This window comes from Panulirus ornatus, chromosome 67 (assembly GCF_036320965.1).
Source record: "Panulirus ornatus isolate Po-2019 chromosome 67, ASM3632096v1, whole genome shotgun sequence".
NCBI lineage: Eukaryota > Metazoa > Arthropoda > Malacostraca > Decapoda > Palinuridae > Panulirus > Panulirus ornatus.
Genome location: NC_092290.1, coordinates 20,201,465 through 20,220,481, shown reverse-complemented (window position 1 = coordinate 20,220,481; position 19,017 = coordinate 20,201,465). Strand labels below are relative to the sequence as shown.

At 38.4% G+C, this 19,017-nt stretch overlaps 1 protein-coding gene across 2 annotated transcripts in view; it reads left to right on the top strand.

Moving 5' to 3' along the window:
- Positions 1–2,396: 2,396 nt before the first annotated feature.
- Positions 2,397–19,017, top strand: part of CenB1A (Centaurin beta 1A) — a 243,769-nt gene continuing 227,148 nt past the window's right edge. Inside the window, exon 1 of one of the 2 annotated variants that reach the window (XM_071658690.1) lies at positions 2,397–2,584. In XM_071658690.1, coding sequence (XP_071514791.1) covers positions 2,560–2,584 — 25 coding nt within the window. In that variant the 5' untranslated portion in view covers positions 2,397–2,559. The remainder of the gene's footprint in view (positions 2,585–19,017) is intronic. The other variant, XM_071658691.1, reaches the window with a different exon arrangement.

Here is a 19,017-nt window from a genome sequence, read left to right as displayed (position 1 = left end):
GAGGTGCCCTCTGCTTTTACTATCTGGTTTGAATCACATTATAAAGTAAGACATCAGATAAACTCGTCATGAACCATCAGATCTTTCGCTGTCTCTCCTTCTCATGTACTCCCATCCCCAGTGCCCTTTCATCTTAACTATAGAAAAAAATAACACATGCTGCAGCCACAACAAAGTATAAAATAAGGCTCTGATATTCATCAGATTAATAGTAACCCTTCTTTAAAAATACAAAGACAAATTGCCATGAACGACGTAGGGTAGAGCCAAAAATGATACATGTTTAAGGAAGCAATGTTTAAAAAGATATCTGGCCAAAATTAGAAGATAACTGAGACGATGATTATAAAGACCTGCCCGACCATTAAAAAGAGAAGCAATTAAACACACACACTTTGGGCTGTTTAGTTAATGGTTACATCCTCAACCTGGCTAAGAAAATAGGTGGAACAATATCCTAGCCAAGGTCACCTCAGTTATATGACAAATGATCATAATCCTCCAAAGAAAAGAAAGAAAATATGAGATGAATGAAAGATACTGAAGTGGTGTAGTCAGTGAGTGGGTCAGGCCCTACAGAACACTGGAATTCTACACCAACTAGCACAAGGTGGACAGGTGGCACCACACTGAGTGTGCCAACTGAAAACGCCACTGGTGTTAAGGGTGATCATGCACCACCTGGGGCGAAAGTCATGATGAATGAAGAGTTGAAGGAAAGACACAGCAGAACCCAATGGATGAATGAAGATATAAACCAGGAAAATATGGCCCAAGACTACCTTAATTACATGGTCTTCGAAATATGAACTAAACGAGAAATATAATTTGGACGTTAATTCCAAAGTTCGATGACCGAGCATGATGAAATGTGAAACAAACAGATGGTAAGGGTTGGGTGGAGGGGCAGCACCCAGCTGTGACTGATGACCCACCTGGTAAAAATCTAATCCCAGAAAATGCCGTCATGGTATAAAAACACAAACAAAGGCGAGAGACAGGCCAACCCTCGTACCATATTTTACAAAAAGATTTAGAGTTCTAGTGAGAGAGTATGTATATATATGCTCTTATAATCATCTTGAACATCTAAAGGTGTTCAACTTTGACGGCCATAACCAACCTGGGTAGTTGATAGGTCTTGAGGCCAAGCTAACCACCCAACCACTCGTTGAACTAGCCACCAAAACATCCCTGGAGGAGGCTCGTGAGGGTGGGAGACTAATTATATTCTCATTATGAACACAATCATCATGTTCATGGATGACCAGATGTTTAAGAAGATATAAACGCCGATGTATTTCACCCGAAACTATAATTTACCGCAAGTCAGCCAGCCACGCCAGTGAGTTCATATAAATGTAGGAAGAACTGTACTATAATCTCCATGTTGAGACCCTCTGTAAGGTGTATGTTAAAGAGGGAGAGAAATGGTAACGTGATAACCAGAAATGATTTTCAAGATGGCCACACAATGACGTTGTCAAAGTTTTTTTTTTTTTTTTTGAGAAAGCATTTCTTCAGCCATAGAGTTGTGGACTCGTACGACAAGATGATCCAAGTAAAGAGTAACTATACTAGACTGATAAGTCTTATGTGAATGAGATGCAAGGATAAGAGATGGAAACCTTAGAGAGCAAAGCTTCCTCTACAGTGTCAACTCATGGCAGTACTGCCAAAGGCCTGAGTCAAATTTCTTGGAAAGAAAATGTTCTCGGAAAATAATTCGAAATTAATTGAGGGTGAAGTTTGATCCTTTGAGCATTTCATTTACAGCTAAAATATGCATTAACCCAGAAATTAATTATGAAATTATAGATGGAAAGTGACAATTTTTATGCATTAAATAAAAATTCTTATGATTTGAGTGTCCGGCACCAACTAACGTATATCAGCTAAGAAATTTAGCGAAATGTAGACATTTTGGGAGAATATTTTTGAAAATCTAGCACTAGAGATACTAAGAAGAACACTTACGAAGGTAATACCCAAAAGATGCAGAGAACTTAATATGGTGTGATGAGACTGAGATCTGGTTTTCCCTTCTCACATTGAATGGTAGAGGTTGCTAAGCCGTCATACCCGTCCACTTTATATCTCTCCACATTTCAAATAAGACATACCCCTGGGTGCCATTACTGATCCGGAGAGTTATCAAGATGATTTATGATGAGAAACACCTTATATTAGAGCCCATATATGGAAATTTTGTTAAACTTTCACAAGCAGACCCGCCTCCTCATGACGTAAATATAGACGACAGAATCGTTGTCTGAGAAAAGGATCAGGAGGTTCATGGAAGCCGATTCATACACCTTAGTGGTATAGGATTATATACTTGTAGGATTTGATGGTATAGCGTGATGCTCACCTTCCTCTCCCTCTACCTTGCTAGTGTTATTATCAGCCACAATGTTTCTTGAGGAAGTTGACTGATGTGTCAGGGGAATTGACTACATTCAGCGCCTTGTACTGATAAATTATGTCCTCCTCGTCTCTGCGGTAGCTGCCAGAGCAGCCATCGCCACACTAGGCTGGGACCTCCCAGCCAACCTACCCATGCAGTGTGACACGCCCATTTACGGTAATATTGAAAACCATAAACATGTAATGGCTCGGAGTTTCCAATATACAACTGGAATAGCTAAATAGACTTGTAATTACCTATATGCTTGTGTTGAATTGGCCGAGGGACACTGAATAGTACAGCCTTTTTCTGCATGAGGGCCACTTTATGAAGACGTTGAAGGGCTAGAGTCTTGGTAATGACCCTGACATATTTCCAAATGGTTCGGCAGAAACATAAACCGTGGAAAACTATGATGTGGTCAGGAATGTCTAATGTAACCAGAGGTACACACGGCTGACATAGGAAAAACCAGGTGTATTTCAGATGTGGGGAAAAAAGATATCAACTTGGAAAGCAACGTAACATATTTTGTGCTGGTGTGAGTCGACCACATTTGTGTAAAATTGAGGTGCTAACCTCTCAGTTATTTATATAAATATTTTACATGTATTTTGCAAAAAATAAACCCAATTACAGGAACACTTTATATTTCATAGTGTTATACACCTCAGCTAACCATATGCTACCTCTGGCTCAAACCATACATGACCAGGTGAGTACCATACCATACATGACGGTATGGTAATCACCTGGTAATGGAATACTACACAAATACCTGTTTATTATCCTTCCTCACATAAGTAATGGGGTTATACCATCTGAAGAATGCCATAAACTTGACACTACTTCATGTCCAGTATTTACACGATCATATTTAGATTTCCAATTTAAGGGTACCACAGAATTGACAATTGATTTGGAGAAAGTGCTTATAAGTGAACATATATTTAGAAGTGATTTAGATTTAGATTGAGAGATGATATGTCGCAGTAATTTTTAACCTGACGGTAATACATGACTAATTGGGAAGGCAATGATGATCTAGGAGAATGTATGGTTAAAGTAAGGGAAGCTTTTCTGAAAATAGTTGCTTTGTAAAAATCTCATTTAAACTTGAATTAGTAATTTGCTAGTTTAGATCTGCAGTGGTGTTGAGTGATTTTGTATTGCAGTATTAAGATAATCATTTAGAAATAAAATAACAGCTGCAGAGCATGGTTTAGAGTACAACATAACTTTCATATATAAGTGGTAATTGGGGGTGTCCGTTACTGTATATTTTGATGTATTACTCAGTACAGGAATGACCATATGGTCAAAAATACACATATGAACATTGTAAGTTGTTTTAAATAATGTAATTAAAAGTATTTTTACTTATTGGTTATAAAAGTGGAGAGACAAAAGTGTTCACAAGAGAGAAGGTAAATTGGCTAGAATGCAAGAAAAAGTATGAAAGAAGGATTACAAAAAATTTTGATTAAGGTGCTCTAGATGTAGGAATACAATCATGTGTGATTGAGATGTTTAAGTTGTTTAAAGAAAGTCTGTTAAAGATTTTAGAATAAGTAGGTGAATTCAAGGTTAAGATGTATAAGAATAAAAGGTGTGATGCATGGTGGATGGACCAGATTAGAAATGCTTCGGAAGAAAAGAAGATAGCATATGATAGATTGCGTAAAAGGAATGTATCAGTGGAAGTTCAACAAAGGAGCAGGGTAGAATATAAGATGTGTAAGCTGAATGTTAAGAAGATAATTGATAAAAACAAAGAAAGAGTCAATGAAGATTTTGGAAGAGAGATGAGAGAAAAGCATAGGGAAGGATAGAAATTGTATTGGGATGAGGTGAAAAAGGAAAAGGTGGCAGTAAGAGTGGAAATGTGAATGTGAGAAGTAAGGAGTGGGAGTAGCTGAATCAAAAGGACGAATTGAAAGGAAGATGGAAAAAGTATTTTGAAAAACTGATGAAATATGGGAGAGGCAGCAGTTATGTGTATGGTATGGAGGATGGAAGGAAAAGGATGCAAGTAGCAAGAAGGGAGGTGAAAAGGGCAATAATAATGTTGAAGGTGGGAAAGGTGCTGGAGTGGATGGGATTATGGCTGAAGTATGGAGGAGAAAGTGTGATAAAGTGGTTGCATTTGATATGTAATTTAGCATAGAAGCCAAAGGTTGTGCCTGATGAATGGGTGAAAGCTATTATTGTTCCTTAATTCAAAGCAAAAGGTGCTAAGGATGTATGTAGTAATTATAGGGGGTGGTAAGTCTTAAATATACTAGGAAAAGTACATGGAAGAGTGTTGATTGATAGTGATGGAAGTGACTGAATGCAAAATAAATGAGGAACAAGAGGGTTTTGGGAAAGGTAAGGGATATATGAATCAGATCTTTGTGGCGATAGTTACCCCACATTTTCCCAGATCACCACAGCCTTCCCAACTAGTCATGTATTATGTGGTGATAGTTATGCCACATTTCCCCAGATCATCACAGCCTTCCTAACTAGTCATGTATTACTGTGGGGTTAAAAGTTCTACTGATCACCTCCCCTCAACCTAAATCACTTCTAGATATAAGTTCACTTGTAAGCATCTTCTCTAAATTGGTTACTTCTGTGGTGCCTGTAAACTGTTGGATGGTGTGAAAGCCTTCTATAGAGGAGCAAATGCATGTGTAAGAATAGATGGAGAGTTGAGTAAAAGTTTTGGTATTCATGTGTGTGTGAGGCAGGGCTGTGTGATGTCAACGTGGCTTTTTAACATGCATATGGATGGTGTGTTAAGATATATGAAAGCAAAACTAGGGAAAGGGGATTCAGAGATGGAGTGTGGTAGTAAAGTACAGTGGCAAGTGACAAGCTTGCTTATGGATGATAATTGCTGAGGGTAGAGAGAAATTGCAGAAGGTTGTATGTTTCATGAATTGTGTAAGTTTAGGCAGTTGAAGGTATATATGAGTAAAAGTGATGTTGTTTGGAAGGAAACAGTGAAAGTATAGATTTTGCAAAGCCCTGTAGAGTGAGAATGTACTAAACCGTGGTCTAGATATGGGGTTGGGGAGAGAGAGAGAGAGAGAGAGACTGGAAGAGGTGACAGAATTTACGTATTTTGGTGGCTATCTGGAGTAAGTTTGATGATATGGAAGGAAAGAGTAGTCCAGAGTAGAAGAGTCACTGTGACTCTTAATAGAATAATGAAAGGCAGAGGCTTAAGTATGGAAGTGAAGAAGGAATTAAGGGACAGCTTTATCCTCCCAATCCTGAGTGTTATGCAGCTGAAACATGGACATGGAACGAATCACTCAGCTCAAGAGTCAAGGCTATGGAAATGAGCTATTTTAGAGGAGCATGTGGTATGACTGTATGGAATGAAGAATGAAATGAGGGGTGTATGAGAGATTTAGTATGACAGGGAATGCAAAGGGAATGAATTGTGGGGTGGTAGCGTGTGTAATGCTAATACTTTGAGTTGGTTTGGGCATGTGGAAAGAATGCAAGACAGGAAGTTACCAAGGAGAGTGTATGATAGTACATTAAAAGGAGTAAGTGTGAGAGGAAAATGACAAGTGACATGGGGAAGTAGAGTGGAAGAGTCCTGAAGAGAGAGAAATGCATGAGGTGTGTGAGGGAGGCATGTAAGGACAACGATAAGTGGAGATTCTTTTGCCCTTTGATGGGAGTTCCTGGAGGGAACAGGCATCATAGATGTAGAAAGATAGATAGCTGTGTTTGATAGGTTTTAATATTGCCATGATCATTAGTGGTGACCCAGAAAAACTTTTATTCCAAGTCTGAGGAGCAGTGATGCTCCCATGGCTGATTATTAGTAGAGAGTTGTGGTGAGAAGGAGCAACATGTTTGAAGGAATCATGCCTCAGCTGAGTCATAATCTGGTACTGCTTCCTTATTTGATTTCCTTACATGCACAAAAACCTTAACGATAGGCTAGCACTTCATCAGTTGATATGTCAGTGTAATATATGATAAAGTCTATATGAACTTGTACAGCAGATGCCAGTCGGCACATGCACAGAACATCAGGACCAAGTCTATATCAGTACAGACTGCTTTCTTGGAATTGGAACAGTGTCTGTTGTTTCTGAAGTTAGTTGAATCAGGGTTTTACTTTACTATGTTTGACTGAACCATGTAAAATATGGTGATACTCGTAAGGGTTTTAGATACATGGGAAAATGTGGAGTTGACTAGATTAGGTAAATTACCTACAAAATATCAGCAAAGCCTACAAAAAGCATAACTTAGTAGCCATAATGATAATGTACTTCAGTTACAGATTATTGGTTGAATTGAACATCATTGTCTAATTTTCATATCCATATCCTAACAAGCTTCAGTACTTATTTGGGGCTGACTTAAGACCACTGACTTATGGGGTTTCAGCCAAACATCTATATATCTCACTTTGATTAAAAAGTTTGTCCTAGTTTCTAATTTGAAATATTTCTTGTACAGTTTAAGACTGCAACTCCTGAGAGATTGTGTGCTGCTAGATTAAAAAATAAATCATTCATATCCTCCAAACCTTTGAAGCTTCAGTTGGGTCATTTTTCCCTCTTTGCCTTTTGAAAAGTGGCAGCAGTTTCATACAACAGAGCCTCACACCATAAGAGCACTGCCTCTGGCTAGGAGCTAACTTGGTGGCCCTTGCCTGCACTCTGTCAAAACATGAATTGAGTTCCATTGCAGACACGTGTAGTCTAGGTTTTACCTGGTTTCATATAGTATAATTAATTTACTATCTATGCATATGAAATGTTATCTGATCTGTCCTAAGACATTCATACCTAGGCTGCAGCTGTTACACATTAAAGACTTGGTTTCAGGTTATGCTTGATCCATGCACTCAAGTCTTCTCTTACCTCCTTCAAAATGTGCAGTGTTCCATCTTGAATGGCCAATTTATATTTGTAGCCTTTATTACCATGATCCATATGCAACTTCTTGCATTTTTCAACATTATATACCAGATGCTAGTATCTGTACTACTGATCTTCAGATTATTTTCTTTTAGTTCTCTCTTCTGCCTCTCATTGACTTTGATAAAGAGAGTGGTGTCGTCAGCAAACATCTTGATGACACTAGTATTTCAGGGAGGTCACTAATGTATATGATGAATAGAAGACCAGTAAGAGAGCCAAATGGAACACTACTGTTAAGTGTAGCCTTCTCGAAGTACTTTAGCGATTTCCAAGACAAAAATTCATTCCTCGGTCAGCTAGGAAAGCATAATTCATTCGAGGATTTTGCTCCTAATGCCATAGCTCCATTAGCTTTTGACATAGTTGTCTGTAGGACATAGTGTCGAAAGCTTTTTGAGGGTTTGTTTCCATAATTGCAGTTGCCTCAAATAGGTTTGTGAGGCAGGATTTGTTTTTAGAAGAGAAAAAAAGCCATGCTGGTGAACCAACTTTAAATTTTTCTACTGCTGTGAATTGCTTGGCTGCTTGCTATGTTGTTTGTTTGTTGACGCTCATTTTGACAGTGTTCAATTATAAATGGGTGTGACTGGTATATATTGAGTAGAATATTGAAAGTTAATTTATGACTTTTAAGGTAGATTTAATTTTTACTTTTGCTTTAACCCCTTGATTTTACTGATATTCTACTGTTGTGTTATTTGATATCACTCATGAAGTTATGATACTCCATATCATGCTCTACATGTTACTTTAATTCTTAAACATTGCCAAACAGAATCACTTGGTAAACATTCAGATGCATTAGCATTTCAGATAGACTGATAGATTACCCCTAGATAAACCCTTTTCTATTTTATTGTAGAAATGTAAATGTCATGTCATTTGCATTCATTTCCTGGATTTTGTTTGATTTATGTGTTTAGTGTTTGCTGACTGTTAACTTACTCAAACCCCATGTGACCAGCTTGAAAGAATGAAGATGACAACAATGCCTTTGGTATATTTTGATGATAATATTGAAGGCAAACATAAATCTTGGCCCATAAGTGAAGTTAGGTGAGGTTTTCACAGATTATGGTGATTTATACTATGATGTTACAATTATACTTCACGTTTTACCTGGTCATTGTAGCCCTTCTGTCACTTTATGTAGGAAAAAAAATAATGCTTCAAAATTGTTCCCAAGTACTAAATACCTGGAAGAAGTAAAGAATCTATTTACATGCATTCGATCCTAATTCATGTCCATAGTACAGTATTAATAACTCAGTAGTAGGGAGATATGTGAAGCTCCAGGAAAATTTAGGGCTGGTAGAGTCTAGTTTAGCTCTGCATATGCCTTGTTATTACCTTTGGATAATGAGAGATTTTGTCATACATTGCTGTTGTAGTGCTTAGAAAATACAGTCGCTGAGCAGTATTTACAGCATTATACATTATTGAATGACTTTAGATAAAGGCAATAGTAGTGAGGGTTATGCATTTCGGGGGAAAGATGTGGAGGTTGATAAATGTAAGAATAGGTCAGACAGTTTCAGAGTACTTTTGATACACTTAACTGCCAGTAAGCACTAGGTGCGTCTAAATGCCTCTTGTCCTGATTGCTGCTGTATTTGGTATCTCTCTATAACAACTGTGGTGTGAAAGTCCTAGAATATTGGCTGATGCTCCTAAAACTTATCTAAGTGGTGTTCAAAGGCATTCATTGATGAGTTTTGAGAAGTTTCACCGGGCAGAAAGTTCCACATATTCACAACCATTTGCATGAAGTGTGTTTGCTAACATCCAATCTGCACCCTTCCTTGTGTTGCATCAAAGCTTGCCCTTTTATCATTCTATCATTGCAGTGTTTCAGTTCTCTCTAACATTTATCGTTATCATATAGCCTAGTCAAGATCTTGTAGACATTAATCATGTTGCCCCTGTTACATGTATAAGCTAAGGTTGGCAAATTTAGCTCTAGCTTTCAGCTTATGATCCTTGGTGAGCTGATTAGTCTGATGGATCTCTTTTGAACATTTCAATCATACCTATGTTGTTTAACTTGAAGGGATGCCAAATGATATTACAAAATCCAAATGTGGTCTAACTAGCATTATATGATAATGGAAATGCCTCTTGATCAAGATACATATAACTTGTGAATTAGTTCATTGGTGCTGTTAACTTTTTTTTTATGCTCAAAGGACAATCAAAGGTCCTTATATAATCCAATGTCTTTTTCATTGTTCACAGTCTCTGGATTCTATCTTGCTTTCCTGTGGTGTAATATTTATTGTCTTTTGCCGTAGATCTATTATGTACATATAGGAAACTTTAAATTTTTCTAAATAAAATTTGACCTTCCATTTATCAGGTATGCTTGTAATATCAGTACATCCTCTTGCAGCTTCTGTGCTTCTACATCTCTCAATGTGTCTGAATTTTCATGTTTCATACAAACAGGAAAATGTGAGAATGAACTGTCAGAACCTTGCAATGACACTGATAAACAAACAGGCCTATGATTAATGGATGGGTTCTTTCACTTCTTTTTTTAGAATTACAGAGACAAGAGCTTTCCAGGGACCTTACTTGTCAGTGAAATTGCACATAAGAATGCTAGTGAATATTTGATGACACCTTTCAACTTTAACATCCTTGACTGGTATCCATCAGGACGTGGTGATACGTTTTTTTTAAGCACAGGGAGGCTTCACCACAATATCTTTTGTAATTGTAGCTTGCCCAAAGAATTTCATGACCCTCAACATTCATGTTTTGGGTATGTATATGTCATTTATCCATCTCATTGAATACACAAACAGAGAACTTTCCTAAAGTTTTTACTTTTTTATCATCTGTACAGACCATGATCTGTATATCATCCTAGTCAGTATTGTTCCCTAATTAATTGTGGGATACAATTTCTTATTGTATTATTTACAGATTTTCAAAATAGAATAGGATTGATATTGGCTTGTATGGCTACATTCCTATTTTGTTATCCCTCTGAATTTTCTTTTTGAAAAGTCTAACTTGGTATCTGTATCTTGCAGATACCTTTTAGTTATCTATCTGAATCTCCATATATCTTCATCAACATCTGGCCTTTTTCCAAACTTTGTTTCAGATCGCTACTGTAATGCATGATGCATTTCCTGCCAGCCTTATCTGCTCTGAATCTTACCCTTTATGATGATTCATTGTGTTTCATCTTGGGGGCTATGGTAGAATTCCACATCACACTCATTTGCCATAAATACATCGAATATCCTTACCAACCAATCAACAACACAGTCACCCCTATTTTGATAAATTCCACTGCAGTACCATCCAAACGTGCTGCCTTGCTGGATTTTACCTTCCACAAAGCTTTCATTACCTTTTCTCTCGTAACCAACCATTCTCTCTGACCTCACTTCACACACCACCCTAACCAAAACACCTTATATCTGCCACTCTATCATCAAACACATTCAACAAACCTTCAAAGTACTCACTTCATCACCTTCTCACTTCATCAATACCTGTTGTTACTTTCCCACTTACCCCCTTCACCGATGTTTCCATTAGTTCTCTTGTCTTATGTATGTTATTTACCTCCTTCCAAAACATCTCTTTATCCTCCCTCAAGTTTAATGATACTCTTTCACCCCAACTCTCATTTGCCATTTTTTTCAACCCTTGCACCTTTATCTTGACCTCCTGCCTCTTTCTTTTAAACATTTCCCAGTCATTTGCACTCCTTCCTTGCAAGTATCGTCCAAATGCCTCTCTTTTCTCTTTTGCTAACAACTTTACTTCTTCATCCTACCAATTTCTACCCTTTCTAAGCTGTCCGCCTCTCACCTTCCTCATGCCACATGCATCTTTTGCACAAGCCATCACTGCTTCCCTAAATGCATTCCATTCCTCACCCACTCCCTTCACATCATTTGCTGTCACCTTTTGCCATTTACACTCAATCTCTCCTGGTAGTTCCTCACACAAGTCTCCTTTCCAAGTTCACCTACTCTCACCACTCTTCTCCCCAACATTCTCTTCTTTTTTGAAAACCTCTACAAGTGTTCACCTTCACCTCCATAAGATAGTGATCAGACATCCCACCAGCTGCCCATCTCAACACATTAAGATCCAAAAGTCTCTCTTTTGCACTCCCATCAATTTACATGTAACCCAGTAATGCCCTTTGACTATCCCTCCTACTCACATACATATATTTATGTTTTTTTTTTTTTTTTTTTTTTTTTTTTTTTTTTTCTCCAGTCTCCCGCGTTTGCGAGGTAGCGCAAGGAAACAGACGAAAGAAATGGCCCAACCCACCCCCATACACATGTATATACATACGTCCACACACGCAAATATACATACCTACACAGCTTTCCATGGTTTACCCCAGACGCTTCACATGCCCCGATTCAATCCACTGACAGCACGTCAACCCCAGTATACCACATCGCTCCAATTCACTCTATTCCTTGCCCTCCTTTCACCCTCCTGCATGTTCAGGCCCCGATCACACAAAATCTTTTTCACTTCATCTTTCCACCTCCAATTTGGTCTCCCTCTTCTCCTCGTTCCCTCCACCTCCGACACATATATCCTCTTGGTCAATCTTTCCTCACTCATTCTCTCCATGTGCCCAAACCATTTCAAAACACCCTCTTCTGCTCTCTCAACCACGCTCTTTTTATTTCCACACATCTCTCTTACCCTTACGTTACTTACTCGATCAAACCACCTCACACCACACATTGTCCTCAAACATCTCATTTCCAGCACATCCATCCTCCTGCGCACAACTCTATCCATAGCCCATGCCTCGCAACCATACAACATTGTTGGAACCACTATTCCTTCAAACATACCCATTTTTGCTTTCTGAGATAATGTTCTCGACTTCCAAACATTCTTCAAGGCTCCCAGAATTTTCGCCCCCTCCCCCACCCTATGATCCACTTCCGCTTCCATGGTTCCATCCGCAGCCAGATCCACTCCCAGATATCTAAAACACTTTACTTCCTCCAGTTTTTCTCCATTCAAACTTACCTCCCAATTGACTTGACCCTCAACCCTACTGTACCTAATAACCTTGCTCTTATTCACATTTATATTTATGTATATCTCTTTTTTTGAACCAGATATTCCCAATCACCAGTCCTTTTTCTGCACACAAATCCACAAGCTCTTCACCATTTCCATTCACAACACTGAATACCCCATGTACACCAGTTATACCCTCAATTGCCACATTACTCACCTTTGCATTTAAGATTTAGAGTATTGTATTTTATATTACTGAAGAAATGAATGTGAGGAGGGCTATGAAGATGAAAGAAAATGTGTCATAAAAGTAAGTGAAACTTCTGGAAATTAACAGGACATATGAATGCACCCTAACTGCTCTTAGCAGTACTTTGCTTTCAACATAGATGACAAAATACTTGAATGTTATGGTGTTTGCATTCATTTGTTGGGAGGTTTATTTGCTGTGATTGCTGTGTTCCATGTATGTTTACTTCCTTTCACTGCATGCAGCCTGCATGGCAGAAGGAAGACGACAACTATGTTCATTGTGTATGTTGACAATGATATTGAATTGTATGTAACCATTGAATCCTGGGTGAAATTAGGTGAGCTTTTCATTGGTTCTGTTGATGTCTAATTGTGTGTCACTTACTTTCACCCCAAATTTTACTGGATCACCATAACCTACCCATTTTTTATCCATTATTATATGAAATAAAGATAACAATCTTCATCGCATTTAGAGCCCACTGATGTGTTTCTTTGAAATCCATGTTATTTTTGTGGTACCCCTATACTAGAATTTTACCAATACAAGTATGCAGACAAGGCTATGAAAATCAGGAAACATGAGAGATTGAGTTATAGAAAAGTATCAAACCTTTTGAGAAATCAGCAGAACTTTTGAAAACCTAATCTAATGATACTGTACTAGTTAAGGGATGCCAGAGAAATAATCTTGTTAATTTGCAGAGAACACATATCATTGGACTGTTTGCACATAGTAATGTGGTTTAACCTTCTCACAGTGCAATTGATTACCTGGCTCATTCCCAAAAAAGGATGTATTTATCTCTTTGTATTCCTTTTTCAAAACTGATTGAAGCTGCATTGTTTATTGCTGACATTGGAAATCTTTGAAAACCACAACAGTTAGAAATAATGATTTAAACAAAATATTGAGGAAAATTAGAGAAGTGTTCTCCAGTAAATGGCATGAATACTAGTATGGGCAAGACTGAGGTTAAAATTATAAAATAAGAAAATATGTAGATATCAATATTCAAGATATAGAGCTGTCTTTATGTAGATTGGCAATTTTTGTATGAAAAATAAAATCCTTATTTTTACATTATCTTTATTTTTGCTGCTAATTCTCCTTTGTGCATTATGGCAGTCACATTCAAAATACTCCTCAGTATTGCTAATCTAGTTTCTTAAAAAATGAATATGGACCTCCATGGTGCAGCGGTTAGCATTCCTGATCATGACAGTCATAGACAACTGCATGGGTTTAAATGCTGGTCGTGGCAGTTCATCCAGTCATCCCACCTGTTCATCCACCCCTGGGGGTTGGTCAGTAAAATGGGAATGTGGCTAAGGCTTGGGTAATTATAAGATATATATTTTTGATTTTTTTTATACTTGATCGCCGTTTCCCATGTCAATGAGGTAGCACCAGGAAACAGATGAAGTAAAACCCATCCACTCATTTAGACACATGTACATACTTGCACATGCACGTACACATTCATTATATATATATATTTATTATTATTGTTTTGCTTTGTCGCTGTCTCCCGCGTTAGCGAGGTAGCACAAGGAAACAGATGAAAGAATGGCCCAACCCACCCACATACACATGTATATACATACAAGTCCACTTACGCAAATATACATACCTATACATCAACGTATACATATATATACACACACAGACATGTACATGTATACTCATGTACATATTGTCTGACTTTATTCATTCCCATCGCTACCCTGCCACTCATGAAATAACAACCCCCTCCCCCTGCATGTGCGTGAGGTAGCGCTAGGAAAAGACAACAAAGGCCACATTCATTCACAGTCTCTAGCTGTCATGTATAATGCACTGAAACCACAGCTCCCTTTCCACATCCAGGCCCCACAGAACTTTCCATGGTTTACCCCAGACGCTTCACATGCCCTGGTTCAATCCACTGACAGCACGTTGACCCCGGTATACCACATTGTTCCACTTCACTCTATTCCTTGCACGCCTTTCACCCTCCTGCATGTTCAGGCCCCAATCACTCAAAATCTTTTTCACTCCATCTTTCCACCTCCAATTTGGTCTCCCACTTCTCCTCATTCCCTCCACCTCTGACACATATATCCTCTTGGAAAATCTTTCCTTACTCATTCTCTCCATGTGAACAAACCATTTCAAAACACCCTCTTCTGCTCTCTCAACTACACTCTTTTTATTACCACACATCTCTTTTACCCTATTATTACTTACTCGATCAAACCACCTCAGCACATATTGTCCTCAAACATCTCATTTCCAGCACATCCACACTCCTCTGCACAACTCTATCTATAGCTTATGCCTCGCAACCATATAACATTGTTAGAACCACTATTCCTTCAAACATACCCATTTTTGCTTTCCGAGATAATGTTTTCAACTTCCACACATTCTTCAATGCTCCCAGAAGTTTTGCCCCCTTCCCCACCCTATGATTCACTTCCGCTTCCATGGTTCCATCCGCTGCCAAATCCACTCCCAGATATCTAAAACATTTCACTTCCTCCAGTTTTTCTCCATTCAAACTTACCCCCCAATTGACTTGACCCTCAACCCTACTGTACCTAATAACCTTGCTCTTATTCACATTTACTCTTAACTTTCTTCTTTCACACACTTTGCCAAACTCAGTCACCATCTTCTGCAGTTTCTCACAAATCAGCACCCAGTGCTGTATCATCAGCAAACAACAACTGACTCACTTCCCAAGCTCTCTCATCCACAACAGACTGCATACTTGCCCCTCTTTCCAATACTCTTGCATTCACCTCCCTAACAACCCCATCCATAAACAAATTAAACAACATAGAGACATCACACACCCCTGCTGCAAACCAACATTCATTGAGAACCAATCACTTCCTTCCTACACGTACACAAGCCTTACATCCTCGATAAAAACTTTTCAGCTGCTTCTAACAACTTGCCCCACACACCGTATATTCTTAATACCTTCCACATAGCATCTCTATCAACTCTGTCATATACCTTCTCCAGATCCATAAATGCTACATACAAATCCATTTGCTTTCTAAGTATTTCTCACATACATTCTTCAAAGCAAACACTTGATCCACACATCCTCTACCACTTCTGAAACCACACTGCTCTTCCCCAATCTGATGCTCAGTACATGCCTTCACCCTCTCAATCAATACCCTCCCATATAATTTCCCACGAATACTCAACAAACTTATACCTCTGTAATTTGAGCACTCATCTCTATCCCCTTTGCCTTTGTACAATGGCACTATGCAAGCATGCCGCCAATCCTCAGGCACCTCACCATGAGACAAACATACATTAGATATCCTCACCAACCAGTCAACAATACATCACCACCCCTTTTTTGATAAATTCCACTGCAATACCATCCAAACCCACTGCGTTGCCGGCTTTCATCTTCCGCAAAGCTCTCACTACCTCTTCTCTGTTTACCAAATCATTTTCACTAACCCTCTCACTTTGTACACCGCCTCAACCAAAACACCCTATATCTGCCACTCTATTGTCAAACACATTCAACAAACCTTCAAAATACTCACTCCATCTCCTCACATCACCACTACTTGTTATCACCTTCCCATTAGCCCCCTTCACTGAAGTTCCCATTTGCTCCCTTGTCTTACGCACTTTATTTACCTCCTTCCAAAACATCTTTTTATTCTTCCTAAAATTTAATGATACTCTCTCACCCCAACTCTCATTTGCCCTCTTTTTCACCTCTTGCACCTTTCTCTTGACCTCCTGCCTCTTTCTTTTATACATCTCCCAGTCATTTGCATTATTTCCCTGCAAAAATTGTCCAAATGCCTCTCTCTTCTCTTTCACTAACAATCTTACTTCTTCATCCCACCACTCACTTCCCTTTCTAATCTAATCTGCCCACCTCCCACGCTTCTCATGCCACAAGCATCTTTTGCGCAATCCATCACTGCTTCCCTAAATACATCCCATTCCTCCCCCACTCCCCTTACGTCCTTAGTTCTCACCTTTTTCCATTCTGTATTCAGTCTCTCCTGGTACTTCCTCACACAAGTCTCCTTCCCAAACTCACTTACTCTCACCACTCTTTTCACCCCATCATTCTATCTTCTTTTCTGAAAACCTCTACAAATCTTCACTTTTGCCTCCACAAGATAATGATCAGACATCCCTCCAGTTGCACCTCTCAGCACATTAACATCCAAAAGTCTCTCTTTCGTGCGCCTATCAATTAACAGGTAATCCAATGAAGCTCTCTGGCCATCTCTCCTACTTACATACATATACTTACTTCCTCCAGTTTTTCTCCATTCAAACTTACCTCCCAATTGACTTGACCTCAACCCTACTGTACCTAATAACCTTGCTCTTATTCACATTTATATTTATGTATATCTCTTTTTTTGAACCAGATATTCCCAATCACCAGTCCTTTTTCTGCACACAAATCCACAAGCTCTTCACCATTTCCATTCACAACACTGAATACCCCATGTACACCAGTTATACCCTCAATTGCCACATTACTCACCTTTGCATTTAAGATTTAGAGTATTGTATTTTATATTACTGAAGAAATGAATGTGAGGAGGGCTATGAAGATGAAAGAAAATGTGTCATAAAAGTAAGTGAAACTTCTGGAAATTAACAGGACATATGAATGCACCCTAACTGCTCTTAGCAGTACTTTGCTTTCAACATAGATGACAAAATACTTGAATGTTATGGTGTTTGCATTCATTTGTTGGGAGGTTTATTTGCTGTGATTGCTGTGTTCCATGTATGTTTACTTCCTTTCACTGCATGCAGCCTGCATGGCAGAAGGAAGACGACAACTATGTTCATTGTGTATGTTGACAATGATATTGAATTGTATGTAACCATTGAATCCTGGGTGAAATTAGGTGAGCTTTTCATTGGTTCTGTTGATGTCTAATTGTGTGTCACTTACTTTCACCCCAAATTTTACTGGATCACCATAACCTACCCATTTTTTATCCATTATTATATGAAATAAAGATAACAATCTTCATCGCATTTAGAGCCCACTGATGTGTTTCTTTGAAATCCATGTTATTTTTGTGGTACCCCTATACTAGAATTTTACCAATACAAGTATGCAGACAAGGCTATGAAAATCAGGAAACATGAGAGATTGAGTTATAGAAAAGTATCAAACCTTTTGAGAAATCAGCAGAACTTTTGAAAACCTAATCTAATGATACTGTACTAGTTAAGGGATGCCAGAGAAATAATCTTGTTAATTTGCAGAGAACACATATCATTGGACTGTTTGCACATAGTAATGTGGTTTAACCTTCTCACAGTGCAATTGATTACCTGGCTCATTCCCAAAAAGGATGTATTTATCTCTTTGTATTCCTTTTTCAAAACTGATTGAAGCTGCATTGTTTATTGCTGACATTGGAAATCTTTGAAAACCACAACAGTTAGAAATAATGATTTAAACAAAATATTGAGGAAAATTAGAGAAGTGTTCTCCAGTAAATGGCATGAATACTTGTATGGGCAAGACTGAGGTTAAAATTATAAAATAAGAAAATATGTAGATATCAATATTCAAGATATAGAGCTGTCTTTATGTAGATTGGCAATTTTTGTATGAAAAATAAAATCCTTATTTTTACATTATCTTTATTTTTGCTGCTAATTCTCCTTTGTGCATTATGGCAGTCACATTCAAAATACTCCTCAGTATTGCTAATCTAGTTTCTTAAAAAATGAATATGGACCTCCATGGTGCAGCGGTTAGCATTCCTGATCATGACAGTCATAGACAACTGCATGGGTTTAAATGCTGGTCGTGGCAGTTCATCCAGTCATCCCACCTGTTCATCCACCCCTGGGGGTTGGTCAGTAAAATGGGAATGTGGCTAAGGCTTGGGTAATTATAAGATATATATTTTTGATTTTTTTTATACTTGATCGCCGTTTCCCATGTCAATGAGGTAGCACCAGGAAACAGATGAAGTAAAACCCATCCACTCATTTAGACACATGTACATACTTGCACATGCACGTACACATTCATTATATATATATATTTATTATTATTGTTTTGCTTTGTCGCTGTCTCCCGCGTTAGCGAGGTAGCACAAGGAAACAGATGAAAGAATGGCCCAACCCACCCACATACACATGTATATACATACAAGTCCACTTACGCAAATATACATACCTATACATCAACGTATACATATATATACACACACAGACATGTACATGTATACTCATGTACATATTGTCTGACTTTATTCATTCCCATCGCTACCCTGCCACTCATGAAATAACAACCCCCTCCCCCTGCATGTGCGTGAGGTAGCGCTAGGAAAAGACAACAAAGGCCACATTCATTCACAGTCTCT